We start from the raw sequence: 18030 nt of genomic DNA, 5'->3' as shown, positions 1-18030 counted from the left end.
CCACTTAATAACCAGGGCAGTCTTCCTGCCTCCGCCTGACAGAAAAAGCTTTTCTCTATTAAAATTTTTTTTCTTAATAGACATTATTGCAAGTACTTGATTAGTATTTTATCTGTACTGTTAGTTTAGGTGATAAACAACAACCCTCACACCAAATGGCCCTCACAATGGTAATCATGTGTTCTCTAACTTTCTGAGCACTTTTGCGGATAACACATTTAACATTTATCATAATTTTATGCCCCTTTTTTTGGTTTTTAGAGACAGGGTTTCTCTGTGTAACTGTTCTAGCTGTACTGGAACTCAGCTCTAGAGACCAGGTTGGCCTTGAACACAGAGATCTGCCTGCCTATGCCTCCTGAATGCTAGGATTAAAGTTGTGCCCCATCATTGCCCAGCTAATTTCAAAGATGGCCTCACTCTCATGCCAATCTTCCTACCTCAGTTTCCCTATTGTTGGGATTATAGGTATGAGCCACTACACCCAGCCTGAATTTTTTTTTCTTTGGAAAACATTGATTATTAGCTGAAAAGGTTTAACTAGTTGAAAATATCTGTTCACCTTATTGCAGTGCTTAGATTTTGAATTAACTTTAGATTGCTTTAGTAATTCAACAATTTAGGGGTGGGGTTTTTGTTGTTTTGCTTTCTTTTGGTGTTTTGTTCTTGTTTTGTTTACTTACTTACTTAGACACTGAAATAACCAGTGACCAAGAAGATGAATGCAAATATATTCTCTACCCTGCACCTGGAGAGACAATGACCTCTGTCAAACTTCAATAAAATTCTTTAGTTAACTGTACAAGTTCCCAGTCGAACCAACCTTGCCTTAAATACAACACCTCTTTCATTGCTTTCACCAAAGCCGGGGCAGCTTACAGTTCACCTCTGTTTTTTAAAAGAAGTTCACACTGACCCACCATAGGGTGATCAACACCAAACCCAGGGACCATAAAGTGGAGACAGGTAATGGGTGGGGGGAAGCAAAGGAAAAGGAATCAAAGAGTCAGGTTAACCAGAAACAGAATTGGGAGAGGTTTTGTATGAAAGGCTAGAATGTTCCTTCCCTTGAATACAAACTCCAACCAGGACTGAATGGAGCCAAGCCAAGACCATTGCCTTGCCTGTCCAGTCCTGTGTGTCAGGCACTGGTTCAACCCATCAAATATGTGCCAAATAAGCTCGCTTCTCCTTTTGTTGTGGTTTTAAATTTCTTTTATGACTCAGACAATTTTGGAGATTTAGCTAGAGGAAGGCTATTAAAACAGTCATACAAAACGTTCCTGGGACTCCTTCATGTGGGAAGAAATTATAAGGAGTAGCATCTCACAGGATGAGGTGGCCGAGTGGTTAAGGCGATGGACTGCTAATCCATTGTGCTCTGCACGCATGGGTTCGAATCCCATCCTCATCGGGACTTGTCAAGTGGATTTTTTCATCAGTTCTATCTGCCAAGTGTTTAAGGGTTTTGTTTTTACTTTGGGGTTTAAATTTGTTTTGGACATTAGAGGGAATCTTAGATAATTGTTGAGGACTAGCCTCGACTGGATTCACATGTTCCAGGGTAGGAGTGTGAGGACTGGAATTATCAAGCCAAAAGGAACAGAGATAAGAAAGAATTAAGAGATGAAACACAGAAATAGCATTGGGAGGGACATTCAGTGAGTGCTGAACGGCCCTTTATTTTCCACATGTGTTTTCTATAATACCCACTCCAAAAGGGCAGTGGAGAGGCAATAGTCTTCATCAACATGATAAAAAGAATAAACAGAGCATCTCTGCCCTTTGGTCAAGATGGAGCTGATGCACCTCTATACTCAAAATACTAATTAACCACTCTAGGTCGGGACCTCTTGTTTTGTTTTGTGGCCACTTGTGGTCTACAACATTGAAAAAGCAAAACAAGCTCCAACTCTCTGACCTCTGGTCAAAGTGGAAGAACTCACATCTGTGGGCCCTGACAGATAATGATATTCTCATTTGATAACATTCTTTGTTAATCACCAGTTAAGTAATTCCCTCCAGTCTTTCCATCCTCTGTTACCACACTTGGTCTTCATCGCTGCTGTGAACTCACTTTTGTCAGGCAGCTTACTTGATTTTTCCCTCAGAACTCCACTAAAAGAATGAAATGATTTGAAGACCATAGGAAAATATTGCACAGCAATCTAAATGAGCTAAAAAAAAAAAAGAATCATCTACAGAGTTATACTTGGGAAAATGTGTGTCTCAGCTGTGCATGGTGACAAAAACCTTTAATGCGAAGAGTTAGAACCACAGGTTCAAGGCCAGCCTAAGGCCACTCAGTGACTTCCAGGTCAGCCTCAGAAACACAGAAAGACTCAGCCTCAAACACAAATGATAACAGAAACTGTGTGAGTGTATACAAAAGTAAAGCCAATCTTATTGCTACAGTTTTTGGTAATTATATTTTATGATAACTTTATCTTTAGTTATTTTTTTCACAGGGTCTTACAATATTGCACAGGCTAGTTTTGAACTGCTGACTTACAGGATCTTCCTCAATGGGAAGAGACTCAAGTCATCATACCTGACTCCTTGCTAACTTTGGAAGCTACCATCTTTGTACACAGACCCTGCCTTTGACAAGAACGTGTGTTTCTCTTGGAGATATCACAAACAGAAAAGCCCGTTCTACTCAACAGTCCCTGTTAATCCTGAAGATTTCTTCCTGGAGAAAGAATACCAGCACTGCACAGTTTCTACTTGTCGCTTACTCTCAGCTGATCTTTAAAAGAGAAAATGAATAGCCTGTGTCCTCACATTTTTACTTTATTGTTTCTATTTTGGGCAAGTACTGCATTCACATAATTCAAAAAATATAAAAATCTACACATCAAAACTTCTCCTTCATTACCCCTCACGCCATGCACTGCTACTAGACTTGTGCATCTTTTGTGAAATAAAGTGTGCAAATGATGGAACATTAAGCTTCCGGGTACATTTGCAAGTAAAGCTGAGTGGACAAAAGGGTGTACTGTGTGACGCACTGCAGCTCCCGAGGCCACTAAGACGATTGAAGACATGTTGTAGAAGAGGGAAAGATAGAGGAGCGAAGTAGGGTTTTTGTTTTGTTTTGTTTTGTTTTGTTCTAATTAATATTTTAAATTTCTTTTTGGGGGGGATGCTGTGGAGGGTGAGGGCCAGATATGGAAGGACTGGGAAATGAGTGACTGAAACTGTAAATGGCTGGGGCTGGAGTTAGCAGAGATCAGGTGAGTGTAAGAGTGCAAGGCTTACCTGACCGAGGAGACTGATGCCAGCCTGGCCAGCACAGAGCCTCAGACTCAGGACGAAAGAAAGAAAAAAGGCTGAGAAGATGCTTCCTGTACCTGAGTTGACAAAGGACACTCAGAACCTATGGAATCCCAGTGCTTTAAAAACAGGATCGGGGCTTGCTGGACAGCCGATCAAGGTTCAGTATGATATTTTGTCTCATAAAACAAGAGGAAGAGTGACTGAGAAAGACAACTGATGTGACCTCTGGTTTACACACACAAGCACACACACACGCACACATAAACACACATACACACATATACACACATATAAATATATATACACACATATACACACTCACACTCTAAAACAGCTAAAAGATAGAATCCCTAACTGCAAAGATTTGCTAGCTTTCTGACTGGTGGAGAAGGGCAAGAAGACTGGTGCCATCCTATTGGTGCCAGTACAGGTACTACTCCCGCCCGCAGCAGATCCTGCCACCTTAGACTCCCGTTAACCTTCTTGCTGCAGATCTAATTCCTCGGTTTTTCCTTCCTCCTGTTCTCTGGGTATCCTGATTAGTTTTATGTCAACTTGATACAAGCTAGATCTAAGTGGGAAGAGAGGGACTTGTAACTGAGGAAACACCTGAAGTATGTATCTATGTTTCTAACAGAGCACGCTTACACAAGTTCATTGAAAGTCAAGTTAGCAGTACATAGAGATTTTATGAATGCACATAATCTTTCATTTCTTCAATAGTACCCTAGAGTTGAATTCACATGTGTGTAGCATGATATATGCTTGAAACTACTTAGTTCAGCATTGTTTACAAATATGAAAAGGGCTGAACTCTCCTAGTTGCCCATATGTAGAATTATGCTAAATAAATCTGCGTAACAAATATTATACATCCATGGAAAGGAAATGAACATCCCTGCGTGCATGTCTTTACCTCAAGGCCAATGTGCTGCCCACTTAACTCTAAGGCGGCACCTGCCTGAGCTCTGTAGGTGACCTACTTAGTGAACACACATACACTACTTACAGAGCCTAACCAGCTGTTGGTGAGACATTTGAGAAGTTTCCCACAAACATGGAAATCATGCCTACTTATTACAAATAGAGGCCATCTCTGGGTCTAATTGTGATTGGACATCTACTCCTGTTACATAGTCATCAAGAAGTTTGTAATGAGGCTTTGCAAATGAGCATGGAGTGTTGTGGAAAGCAGTGAGGACTTAGCTAGTGCTCTTAATGGCTGCCTACATATGTGGAAGAAAATGAAGTAAAGCATGGGCCTATTTAATACCCTTGGAAGAGTAGGTTGGAGAGAACGGCTAAAGAAATGTATAGAGCTCCAGGTTTTTAAGAATTGTTAAAAAATGACATGGAACCTCCACCAATACAAGAAGTACCTTCTCACTGCTGAAATTACCATGTTGGGAACAACAGGGACAGGCTAGTGATGCTCCTGCTGTGAACAAATTCACCAAAGACCAGAGGTAGAAAAGAAGGTTTAAAAAGATGCGGCAAAGCCTTGGTGGGCCAGTTCTGGGAGAAATGATCACACCACTGGGAGGGAAAGTCCTTCCTACTGGAGTTTTTTTAAAAAACAAATGTTCTGTCTTATTGTCTGAGACAGTTACGTGGGTGAGGTTCACATGTGGTACAAGGTCAGGTAGACATTGCCCATTATTTTGCTAAGGAATGAGTTTTACAATGTGGTTGTTACCAGATGGTCCAGGCTGGCTGTGCAAGGCACTGGGGCCAGTGGGGGTCAGGCTTCCTAAGATCTGAGTCTACTCAAATTTAGCAGTGGAAATCTCTCTCTATAGTGCTTGTATGAATTCCATAAAAGAAATGCAGCCAGAGTTTAAAATTAACTCTTTCTAGTCCTACTCGGAGGCAGCAGGGGTCTTACTCTGAGGCCAGTCTGCTTTGAAGCAAAAGCAGCCTTGTCCCCGGGGGAGACGAGTGCAGTCATGCAGATCAGAATGCGTCCACAGCAATAAACAATGGGATTCTGTTTAAACAAAACACTGTTTAGCCTATCCATGCCACTACTCCAGTTGACACAATAAAATTATGAATAACAGTAATTATGTTCTCATGAAATGGTGTTTATTTAATTGGTTTCGCCTTGGTTTAGCAGAGTTCCTATGGACCCTGGTGATTTTTGCAGCACAATGAGAGAAAGAAAGGAACAGAGGTGGGGTGGGGAAACTGAGAAGAGTGGGCGATGATGAGAACATTACACATGGGCCCTATGGACTCTTAATTCTACCAATAAATGTAGCATATATGAAGGATTAAAGATGTCTAAGACACAGTACATGAAGTGAAAGCATTAACATGAGGTGGGAGGAAAAGCTAAGTCACACAAATGGCAGAAAGATAAACACAAAAATCCAAACTATCAGTGGCAGCCGCTGCCACAGATGACAGGACTGGCGAGGAATGGGAATGTTCTGTTTTTGACTTTATTGATTTCGGCACTGTCCAGAGTTTTTTTAAACCATAAAGAATATGGTTTTTTTTTTTAAATGTGGTTTTAAATTTAAAATTGGCATTTTTTTCAATAGTTAATGGTATTTGTCTTATCGGTGTTTTGACTTAAAGTTCATATGTATTGCATGTATTGATGAAATTCATATTATAAAATTCATTACTTTCAGGAACTGGATGCCAGGAAAGCCCAAGATGGTTTGCTTGTGACCAGGAAGAGGAAGAACACTGAGATTGGTAGTCCTAGATCTGACCGTGAGTGTCTCAGTTGGGTCCACTCATGAAAACTGGCCAACTAGCCTCCTCCCCTAAGCCTTCATTCCCACCACGCCCAGGTAATCACACCAGGTCCCGCATCATTGTCCCATGCTGGTTCCTCATATAGTGAGTTCATGAGGAAGAGGAAGCTGAAGAGCAACAGGAGAAAGGAGAGGGGGGCTTTGTAGTCTTAGTCGGGCAAGGCAGTGCACTTCCTTTGTGTTACATCCGTAACAGCTCTCTAAGCATTTGTGTGAATTGGTTTTTCAAGAGAAACAAATGAGCAAATGGACACCTCAAGGATTTGGAAATCATATGTGATTCTTAGGTAATTACCCAAACTCTAATAAGAAACACACAAAGTTTATGAAAATATGGTATCTTTTTGTTTTTGTTTTTGTTTGGTTTGGTTTGGTTTTTGGTTTTTGAGACAAGCTCTCATGTATCCTAGAGTGACTTCAAACTGACTATGGAGCTGAGCTCCTGCCTCCACCTCATAAACACTGGGAGTACAGTTCTGTAATACCACACCTGACTTTTCTCTGTTCAACTCTTAATCAAGAAAGAAGACAGAAACTTGCTACATTCAAACTTCAGCATCTTGGATTGACTGGTGTTCTAAACAAGGAGTAATCACTAACTCCAGAAACCACGCAAAAAGTATGAGTAGACACAAATGTAAAAACATTTTTCCCCCCGAGACAGGGTTTCTCTGTAGCTTTGGAGCCTGTCCCGGAATTTGCTTGTAGACCAGGCTGACCTCAAACTCTCAGAGATCTGCCTGCCTCTGCCTCCGGAGTGCTGGGATTAAACGTGTGCGCCACCACTGCCTGGCTGCAAAAGCATCTTTCTTTGGTCAGTGTGTCGCTTACTTTTATTTGTCGGTTGGATACTAGAATCACTCTAGGAGACTCAAGGAGGGATTATCTACATTAGGTTGGCCTATCTACAAGGGATAATCTGGGTTGTGTTAATCACAGTGGGAAGACTCACCCTTTGTGGGTGGCACTATCCCCTAGGAAGGGAATTCTGAAAAGTCTAAGAGTGGAGAACTCTAGCTGAGAACTGGCAGGCATGCGCTGATCCTTTGCTCTCTGCTCCTGACTGTGGATGTGGTATGACCAGCTGCTTCAAGTTCCCGCCACCCTGAGCTCTCCACAATGACAGACTGTAGCCTGGAATTGATAGCCAAACAAACCCTTTCTTCCGTAAGCTGCTTTAGTCAGAGTATTCTATTACAGACACATACAAGTCACAAAAAAGCAAGTCATTCTGTGGTAGAAATGATTGAAATGTGCAGACAGGACATAAAGCTGACTGAAAAAAAAAAACTTTGCTCAGATGAATCTGTTGAATTTACTTTTGACTCTCATGAGAAAAACAAAGATGAATTAAAAGACAAAGTAGTTGCCTAAGTTTCTTGGTGGATGAAGTCCTTATTGATCTTTAGGAAGATGATAGCACAGATTGGATTGAAGGAGAGCAACAGCATCCCAAAGCTGTAAGAAACCTATAAGCACAATCTTTACAATTAACAAACAGACTTCTAGTAGAGGTTTTAGATGACAAAATGTTTAATCTCCAGTATGCATTTCCAGAGTATTCACTTAACACTTCTTGCTCATATAAGCATATGCTCACAATCTTAAGAGGTAAGTTATGAACGCTATTTCTATTTTCCAGTAAAGGAAGAGGCAGAGAAAACCTTTTACAGTAATACCCATTCCTTGCCAAGGTAAAGAAGAAATCTAGCCTGGTGATATCAATTCAAGGTACAATTCCAGCTACAGAGGTTGAGGAAGGTGCATCGATAGTTCAAGGCCAACCTGAGGTACAAAGTGAGTTCAAGGCCAGCATGGGCTATAGAGTCAATTCAAGGCCTGCTGGCCAACTTGGTAAGAAGTGTGGTCCAATCTCAAAATAAAAAGCAAAAAGAGGCATGAGGACAGCTCAGTGGTAGAGCACGTCAGATACGTAAGTTCCTGGGCTAAATCCCAGCACTAGAAAACAATTTTAAATGGGAAAAAGAAGGAATTTAGAAGGGCCACTCACTGAAAGGTTTTACCATTCTACCTGAATAGGGAAAAATACCATAACCAATTTCTTACTCAAATAGGAGACAGAAAAATGAACGATTTAGTTCATGTTGTGGGATAATCTTTTTGTACACTGTGAAGATATGACTTTGCCAAGGCGCCTTCTCATTGATTTTCTTAAGGAGCTGAATGGCCAATAGGTAAGCAGGAGAGGATAGGCAGGATTTCCAGGGAGAGAGAAAAGGAGGAAAAATCCAGGTGCATAGATTTGGCCTGCAGACTGGGACCACACCAGACCATACCAAGGAGAGGTAACTGACCTACACAGCAGACTGTATATTAAAAAATATAGGTTGTTACAAGAGCTAGTAGGAAACAAGCCTAAGGTAAAGGCCAAGTTTTCATACGAAGAATATGACCCAATATCTGGAGCCATCCACCCAGGAGTAAAATGTGCTGGCTAAGGGCACCTGTTCTGGAAGACCTTGTAGATCCACAGAGTGGGAACAAGAGACTTCAGTGGCCCCTCATCCAGAGAACGCTCCCATATCTCCTTATTAGCGAGTCTTATTCTAATTACTTTTAGAACAGAAAATATAATTCACCTCAGCCAGATTATAACATCTAACACGAGCTGGTGCGTATTGGTAACATCCCTCCTTCTGCAGTCAGTAAGGGCTCCAGAGAGCCTTCAGCTCGCTGGCAAGTGAGTACCAACTCTGGCAGGTATGGTACAGGTCACTGTGATGCAATCTTTTTCCCCACGTGGCTTCTCTGATGTTGAACAAGGTATGAAGTTCGGGTAAAGCCTTTCCCACATGAGTTACACTGGTAGGGCTTCTCGCCAGTGTGGATTTTTTTATGTTCGATAAGACTTCGCTTCTGAATGAAGCTTCTCTCGCACTCATTGCACTGGTGAATCACGGGAGGTTCAGTACCATCCCACTGGCTTTCCCTCCTACTCTGACCTTTCCAAGCCTCTCCACGCAAAGACCTGTGAGCAGTTTTATCCCCATGGATCCTCTGATGTCTCAGGAGATGTGAGCTCCGCCTAAAGGCTTTGCCACACGAGTTGCACTGGAACGGCTTCTCCCCGGTGTGAATTTTGTGATGCTCAAGGAGGCTGCAGCTCTGGGTGAAGGTCTTCCCACAGTCATCACACTCGTAGGGCTTTTCCCCGGTGTGGGTTCGCTGGTGCTTGATGAGGTTTGAGCTGTGGCTGAAGACCTTGCCGCATTCTTCGCACTCGTAGGGCTTCTCCCCAGTGTGCACCCGCTGGTGAATGACAAGGGCTGAACTGCCAATGAAGGTCTTCCCACAGTCTTCGCACTCGTAGGGCTTCTCTCCAGTGTGGATTCTCTTGTGTTTGGTCAGGCCTGAGCTTTGAGCAAAACTCTTCCCACATTCATGGCAATAGTGTCGCCTGTTCCTGACAGCGTTCTTCTGTGTTGCCTGTAACTTGACTTTCTGCTCACGGGCTTCTGCCCCTGCAGGAAACTGAACAGTGTCTCCAGCCAGGATGCTCACTGGCTGCTCGGGCTTTTGTTCTGTGTACTCCTCAGCTGGAGGCAAGCCCCTGGTTTCAGTCTTCATTTCCAGACCTGAAACACAATTGTCAGGAAGTGTTTACTATGTCTGCAAGGGAGAAAGCTCTGAGAAAAACAGCAAGGAGGCAAAAGTTATAGAACTCTCTGAATGCCAAGGACAAATATTTAAAGTAAATATTTAATAGTTAATTTATTTTTAATAAATAAGGTAGTATGTTATTAATTATTTATCAATATGTTGATTAATTTTAAATTTTAATATAATCTAAATTATATCCATTAAACTTTTTATGTTTAAATTTAATATTTCAATGCAGAAATAAGGGTGGAAATACAGGGAACAACAGGAGTGCTGGGGAGGAAAGAAACCTGATAGGAACTGGAATTCAATGGAAAAACAGGAAGTGGGGAAAGTGGTGAGGACCAAGACCATGAAACCCAATGATGAACCAATCAGCATAAAAATTCCTAAAAACCATTTAATAAAACATGAAAAGCGTCACTTTTTGTACTTTATAAATCCTTTCCAGTGTCCAGGACAGTAGATTCTAGAACTATTTTTCTGTATTCCCCTCCTCTCTAGACAGGCTCTAGGCTCAGGAGCCTACAGGAAGGAAGCGCCGCGATGTGATCCACGGGTGAGGGCACGGACTCTAAGAAGAGTAAGGCTGAGATACACACCTAATATTAAATATACCTCAGATATACACCTAAGATACTAAAGGTGGGACAAAGCAACAAAGGAGCAAGTAAAAATATTTCTGAAACATGTTCTAATAAACTAAGGAAGTAAGGACTCCCAAAAGTCAATCAGCAGTCGGTGATACGCATTTTCACCTCTGCTCCCAATAATCACTGACAAGGAGTTCTTCTGAGGTGGAGACACCATCAAAGAACTCCATGGCGTCTGATAAGCCACACTGCCCCCTGTGACTTGGCACTCTCCCCTCTAAGGTCCGGAACTGTGGTCAGCACCTAAGGTCACTTCTAGACTCCCAGGCTATGACTTTGTGGCCACTTCCTGAAGTGTCCTGTTGGAAGGTCTTGCTGGTTAGAGGTTGCAGTCTGCCATGGCCTGGCAGACCTCTCCCAGCTCGACAACATGGAGGACTCCCTCCTCTGTGAGACTTCCTGCTCTCCAGCTGCCTTTCTAGACAAGGTCTCTAGGCCTGGAGCCTGACCTCCTCTGGCAGCTGTCCCTAGGCCTGGATGTCTGGTTTATCTCTATAGTTCCCTGCTAGAGTTCTCCCCTTGCTGCCCATATGGTAACTAGACATTGTGTTAGGAGCTTTACGGTCTGCTTCCACATGTTATAACTATGGCTTGTACTAGGAGCTTTACGTAGGAGCAAGCTGTTTAATGCAAATAGGGTGATGACCCAATCACTGTCCCAGCTTTTATATCTCCCTCTCTTTCTGGAATAAAGAAAGCTGTAACCCTTAAACTGTATCCCTGAGATCTGTCTCCATAGACACAATAGCCATCCAACCCTACTCACTGGCTTCTGCTCCTTCCCCCTTGTAGACCAGCAGGAGAGAACAAAGCAAGGAGGGTTTTAGGAGTTAGTTCCACAACTGGTCACTAACAGGACTCAGAAATGGTAATTCTGAAACCAAACACAGCAAAACTGCTTCTAAGAATCAAATAAGTTTCTTGTTTATTGTTTGGGTTGGGTTGGTTTTTCGAGACAGGGATTCTCTGTGTAGCCCTTGCTGTGTAGAGCAGGCTGGCCTTGAACTTAAAGAGATCCACCTGCTACTGCCTCCCAAGGGCTGGGACCAAAGGTGTGTGCCACCACCACCTAACTCAAATAACACACAACAGGAAAGACTTTGAAAGCAGACAGTGCCTTTCGGGTTTTCCCATGAAAGCTAGTATACCAGAGCTCTCCTGCCTCTCATCTCTACAGAGACTATTCTGAGATTAATCCTGCTCTGTCCACCCAGGTGAGAGGTCTGCATCCCCTGAGAAAATAAGTGACCCCGCTAGTACCTCTTCCTCATACTCCCAAACCAAGGCTCAGGCAATGGTACAAACTGTTTAAAAGGGCTTTTAAGGGGAGCACGTCTTTTAATGCAGACCTTCACTTTCTTAACTCTATATGCAAAACTCTTAACCAAGCACAATGGTGCATGACTGTAATCGAAGCACTTGGGAGACTAAACCATGAAGATTTCAGCTTAAGTCAAGCCGGGGCTATACTGAGAGATCTTGCCTCAGAAAGAAACAAACTGTCAAAGATTAAAAATACTGCATGCATTAAGGGAAGTGCTTTCATATGGCGATATAAATGGTAGAAACTACTACATGCTTGAGAGTAAGTCCTTTCCTATGAATATATAAATGACCCAGGAAACGAACAGGTTTAGAAAACAAGGTCCTAGGAAACCATCTCTAAACTTTCAAAGATGTGGTAAACTAAAGGTAGGGGCTTATCACATTAATGTTTTTAATAAAATAAAGTCTGGGTCTAGGGTGAGCAATAAATCAGAAGAAAAAGTAGTGAATAGTATTATATCCCAAACACTGGTAACTTCAAGCAGGACATGAAAAACTGGGTGAATATGAAAATCCATATTGTATAATCACCATTTTAGTAGCCCAAGAGGATGGGCTATATCTGTTCCCTCCAACTATAAGTCTTTGAGGGTAGAATACCGGTCTTTCTGTCCTTCATTGAGAGTATACTTTATTATACTTTAGAACAACAAAATATAGCTTCTGCAATAGCTGAATGGCAGAGCTAGCATGTATGCTTGCCTAGCATGTATGAAGCCCTCAGCTGGAACCCTAACACTGCCCCAAACAAACAAAACAAAACACCTAAACTACCATTATCACCAAAAATATTCTTTAATTTGCATAACCTGAATTGTCCTTGTTAAAAAAGAAACCCCACGAATAAAGGGCCTGACCAAAGCAATGAATGGAATAGAAGAGATCTGAGAACACAGGGAATCCTCTAAGGCAGAAAAGAAGAGAACAGAAAAGTTCTCTGAAGTGAGCCCAAAAGGAAGAATCCTGCTGATATAAAATGGTAAGGAACTCTAAGTCTCGTGTAAATTTCAGATGAGGATAGAGAACTGTAGAGAAAAGTACCATCTTAGTCTCTGTCCTATTACTATGAAGAGACACCACCACCAAAGCAACTTGTATTTTTTTTTTAAAAAAAAAATCGTTTAATTGTATGGCTTCAGATGTTTAGTTCATTTTCATTGTGATGGGAAACGTGGCAGCAGGTAGGCGTGGTGTGGGAGCAGTAGCTGAGAACCATAACCTGATCTGTAGGCCAACAGAGAGACTCTGGGTCGGAAATACGCTTTTGAAACCTCAAAACCCATCCCCAGTGATGTACATCCTCCAGCAAGGCCACACCTCCTAATCATTTTCAAATGGTGCCACTCCTTGATGACGAGACATTCAAATATATAAACCTATGGGGCCATTCTTATTCTAACCACCACAAGGACCTAATGGGAGGAGAAACGTCGCGTCCGCTTTGACCAGCAAAGAAGACGCAACACAGACTCTTCTAACTGCAGTTTAATCAGGAACCTTGAATAATCTTCTGACCCGGGGAAAGCCCGCTTGAAGCTAGAATAGCCTCTGGGTAGCCAACCCCAGCAAGCCATGTGGGAAATGCGGATAGGCCCAGGTACGCAGAAACAAGCCTGAATATAAGTTTTGGCCATAAATGGAGTTATTTACAACCAAGAGCACACACCATGGGATGGGGAGTGGAAGGCAGAAGCCAGCACCATCTTTAAGGCACAGCACAAAGCAGCTCTCTACAGAGAAACAGCAAGGAAGATACGGAATGTTGAAGAGAGGGAACGAGAATCTCACCTGGGGCTGTGGAGAGGGTCTGGAAGCTATCATAGAATCTCCCCTGCTCTTGTATCCCTGAGCTGGCCTGTGGACCTGGATCACTAAGACAGGAGTCTCTGGATAAGGTCCACTCTGTGGTTCAGACTCCATGCCTTGCAAGGTTCAGTAGGTTTTATTTACAGAAGTTCTACTATTGCTGGGTGTGGTGGTCTGAATGAGAACAGCTTCCATAGGCTCAAATGGTTTGAATACTTGGTACCCAGTTGATGGAACTGTCTGGGAAGGATTAGAGAGGTATAGTCTTATTGGAAGAGGTATGTCACTGGGGTGGACTTTGAAGTTTCAAAAGCCTATACCTTCCCAGGTAGCTCTCTCTGCCTTATGCTTACGGATCAAAATGCCAGCTCTCAGCTACAACTCCAGTGCCATGCCTGCATGCTGGCTGCCATACCCCCATCATAATGGCCATGAACTCTAACCCTTTGAAATTGTAAGCAAGCCCCAATAAGCTCTTTCTTCTATAAGTAGCCTTGGTTGTGGTATCTTTTCACAACAATAGAAAAGTAAGTAAGACACCGGGATACTCTGACTTTACAAATTGTACTTTGTTTTCTTTGTAACACTCTTAAATATCCAAAATTACACTATTGACTTTTTTGTTATCTTGTACCACTAGAATATACATCTATCAGAGCAAAAATTTAGTTTTCTGATGGTTATATTCCCAGTACCAAACAACAATGCTATGGTAGAGAGGCCTCTAAAGATACCTACCTACATACATACACATATACAACATATACACACCAAACTGAGCTCAGTATGTTGCTAAAACTAAATTAATTCTTTCTAGATATCAAATTTAATTACAACTTAGGATTCACAGGATTGGTTAGGAAAGTTTACATTTTTCTTTTTAATTTCCCTTTGTCAGTCTTAGAAATAATTGGTGGTGGGCATAGAAAGTAATTGTCAAATAGACCCATCTTTTAGGTGACTGTTAAATAAAACTAAATGAAGTCTTTATGATAATTCACACAGTGTAAGGCTGGGAATGTGGTACCTCAGTGGTAGCATGTTCACTTAGCATGTATAAAGTGCTGAGTTGGATCCCTCCCATCACATACACACACACACACACACACACACAAACATTCTCTCACCTCTTGTTTGTAAGGGTGAACACTCTGAAGATTCCTGAGATGAATGCTTGAGCAGACTCTTCATTGGCTGGGAGTGGCTACTTTGTGAGTTCTGGGGTGGCTTCAACAATGTCCCCTTGCAGCAGAGACGTTCTCCACTCCATTCACCATTTGGGACCTAAAAGTCATTTGTTTACTTTTATTTATTCAACCAAACTTTCCCATCACACTCTGTGTGAGGACTTTCTATTACCATGCACTGGTTCTAAGAGCTTCGTGAATATTAACTCATTGAAATACAGACAGCCCTGTGAAGTATTGGGAGCATAGCAAGAAGGTTCTTGCACCAACAGATCTTCAGAGAAAGCAGAAATGTTAAGCATACAGGATTGTCTTTCCAAAGGGAAAGATGAAAAACCTGTTCTTCCAAACAGAAAGCTGAGAATTGGAGGTGATTAACGTCCTGGTGATCTGTGTTATCTGTTGGACCAGGCCATATCAAACTCTTACAACAAAGACTGGAGGTGGCTAGTAATCTAAATGACCCTTATAGCCAAAGGCTCCCCCAAGTTCCCACAATGACTAATATGCTAAATGATCTCTATGGTATCTGTATGACTGAGACCAGGCCAGACCCTTAGGCTCTTAAGCTAGAGCAGGTGGCCTATCTCTAGATCCCATTCTCTTGGAAGAAATGACATGTACCCTGAGTTGAGACTCAGTGTAATTAAGCTTCCTTGTGCACTGGGAATTGTATCACACCAGCAAACTTTTCTAAACTATACCGGGCTCTAATACATTGGGAATAAACAGCCTGCTATTAGACTCCTCAAAGTCTGATCCAGGTTGACGAAAACAATTTGCATCAGGTTTTCATTCTTATCTCTTCATGAAGTTCACTTTCCTGTATGACAGCTGCAGGGACCCTCCCCATTCAGTGAAATATGGAATTGTTTGGAATTTTCTAGCTGAAACTGAGGCCTAGATGAAGCAGCTTGTCCATGTCATGGAACTCCTAAGTAGCAATGCTACAATGGGAGCTAAGGCAGAACAGCCACAGAGCCTATGGATTAACCATTTCTTTGCTCCCTTGCTCTGTCTCTCTGCCATTATGAAGCTGATGGGAAAATCTACAGAAGTATTAATATCTTGTCTGAAAAATAAACATAGTAATTTCCACCGAACAGGGATTTTAAGAAACAAATTTGATTGCAGTATGTGAAGCCAACTAACACAGAACGTAATAGGTGGTGCATCCTCATTAAACTTTAGTTTCCTTGCAGACATGTATAGTAAAATGATGCTCAGAATTTCTTACATCTTTTACAAAGTCTTGAACTGACTGTCCACTGTTACAGAGCTCAGGACAGCACTCTAAAGCCAGAATCTTGGTCTCCTGATCTCTAGTTAGGAGGTTCTAATCACATGTCCCCTGATGCAAGGACACTGGAGGCTGAAGAAAGGAAATCTCCTAAAAGAGGCCAGAAGGTATTTACATGTATAGATTAGTGCTTCCCCAACCTTACCCAGAGATGCTTTTCTACACAGTTGGCAACAGTTACCGTGGAGACTCAGAACTGGTCAAAGAGCTGAGAATAAATGGCTCTCGAGTGCTTATCCTTAAACAGGACATCTACACCAACCCCTATCTCTCATGGCTCAGGGAACCTCATGAAAGATAGGGCAGAAAGAACCTGGGATGGGGAAGAGTCTTACAGAATGCTACTTTCTGGAAAAGACATGGCTACTGACTCAGGAGCTCACTGAAGCTATGGTGAACAAGATCAAACAATATGATCAGTCAACATTCCAGCGAGTGGTACTAACTGGACTTAGTATGTTACAAAGAGGAGGGTTATATAAAGGGGGAAGTTGGTGGTAAATATAATGGAGACACATAGTTAATGTGTACAGACTCCTCCCACCACACACACCGGTATTGTTTTTAAGGCCAGAAGATGGAAGTTAAACCAGGCCATTTTCTACCAGAGGATCAAACAAGGGGTCCATGAATTTGGACAGGAAAAAACCTTTCTAGATTCTAGGAAAACTGTGGAATTTCCCTCCATTGTCAATGAGAACAACAAAGCAAGGTGGCTAAGTACGACAGCACTGAAGATGTCGTCACATGACAAGCCAAGAAAACTTATCAAGTCGCTTGTGCCCACTGCCCCTGTGCTCAAGCCTGTCCTCGGGTCTTCCTCAGCACACCAGTTAGTTCACATCTAACCTTTCACCACTCTGCTCAACACACTACCCGCGCTGCGCTAGCTCTGAGTTCTCCCCAGTCCTTGTACTTTCCTTTGCGCTTTTAACTATTCTGAGGGATCCAGGCCACTTCGCTGTTGCCTCAGGTTCCCAGTTCAGACTGAGACTTCGCAGGCTCTAAGCAATGCCTCCCTTGGATCTTGCTCGAGGGTTCTGGAAGGCACAGGGCATAGGTCTCAGACCCTAAACCTGTTCCTTCTACCTGTGGAGGCGTCTCGTCCAGCTGCCTCTCCAAGTACTCCAACAGCGCCACCACCTCCTCCCCGCTGTCGGGGTGCTGCTCGCGCACCCAGGCCTGCAGCTCCCCTGGCAGGATGGTCAGGAACTGCTCCAGCACCAGCAGCTCCAGAATCTGCTCTTTGCTGTGCATATCTGGCCGCAGCCACTGTCTGCAGAGCTCTCGGAGCCGGCTCAGCGCCTGCCGGGGTCCAGCAACCTCTGGGTAGCGGAAAGCGCGGAAGCGCTGGCGGGAGTGGTCGGATGCAGGGAGGCCCAGACAACTGGTCTCCTCTGCCAAGGAGGAGACCTCTTCCTGTTCCACCTTCACCACCAGAAGCCCACCCCCCTCTTCTGCCGATGGAGCGATTTGGGCTGCGCTCGCCTGTGGTTCTCTAGCCATTCTGCGCCACGCCTTGGCTCACGCAAGCTGCAAGCTGTGGATCCTCAGAGGATCCCCTGAAGATGGGAACTCAGTATAGACCTGTCTCCTCCTCTCGTTCCCCGGGACACACAGAGACACAGCTGCACCGATATCTCCGACAAGGCTTGCCTTTGCGGAATCCTCCTTTGCACTCCAATCTAACACCACAACAAATATTCCCAATGAATGCCCGGGTCAAATAAACTACATCCAGACACTGGCTGGAGCACAGGAAACATTGTGGAAACCCAAGCCACTTCCTGGGCTCTCTAGGATGCTCTTCTCAGTGGTTCTATCAGAATTAACTCATTAGTGACTCTATCAGTACCTCAACTCAAAGGAAGATTGTTGAGGGAAGGATTTTAGCACCTGGGTCATACTGGAGTGGATATTTAAGCCGGGGATCTTTGATTCTTTTCCGATCTAAAGCTTTCCTTCATAGTTGTCATAATGCTGACACTAAAGTTTAACCGGGAAGTAGACTTTGCAGAAAGCAAAGATGAGACCTGGTAGGAAATTTGGTACCTCTTAGAAACCACGAAAGAAGCAAGACACTCACTTGT

General features: G+C 43.0%; 1 protein-coding gene and 1 non-coding gene across 2 annotated transcripts; one reads left to right on the top strand and one right to left on the bottom strand.

Annotated features, from left to right (window-relative positions):
• Positions 1-1332: 1332 nt before the first annotated feature.
• Trnas-gcu (transfer RNA serine (anticodon GCU)) lies at positions 1333-1414 on the top strand. The gene has a single exon. It is a non-coding gene; the product is annotated as a tRNA-Ser (tRNA).
• A 6148-nt stretch (positions 1415-7562) lies between these two features.
• On the bottom strand, positions 7563-17734 carry LOC125417494 (zinc finger protein with KRAB and SCAN domains 4-like). Its single transcript, XM_048461078.3, has 3 exons — positions 17030-17734; positions 14581-14737; positions 7563-9643 (listed from the first exon to the last, which is right to left on the bottom strand). Exons 1-3 carry the CDS (start codon positions 17444-17446, stop codon positions 8781-8783), a joined length of 1437 nt encoding a protein of 478 aa, XP_048317035.3. The 5' UTR covers positions 17447-17734; the 3' UTR covers positions 7563-8780.
• Positions 17735-18030: the final 296 nt, after the last annotated feature.

This window comes from Myodes glareolus, chromosome 14 (assembly GCF_982192425.1).
Source record: "Myodes glareolus chromosome 14, mMyoGla1.1, whole genome shotgun sequence".
Lineage (NCBI taxonomy): Eukaryota > Metazoa > Chordata > Mammalia > Rodentia > Cricetidae > Myodes > Myodes glareolus.
Note: the sequence above shows the minus strand (reverse complement) of the source record. Positions and strands in the feature narration are given on the sequence as shown.

What these genes read in the sequence shown, in the direction of transcription:
- LOC125417494 (XM_048461078.3), bottom strand. Translation starts at nt 17,446, where the DNA reads ATGGCTAGAGAACCACAGGCGAGCGCAGCCCAAATCGCTCCATCGGCA. An exon ending in TGGACGAGACGCCTCCACAG is followed by an intron (nt 14,738 to 17,029) that starts GTAGAAGGAACA and finishes AATGACTTTTAG; the next exon opens with GTCCCAAATGGTGAATGGAG. An exon ending in TTCACCCTTACAAACAAGAG is followed by an intron (nt 9,644 to 14,580) that starts GTGAGAGAATGT and finishes ATTGTGTTTCAG; the next exon opens with GTCTGGAAATGAAGACTGAA.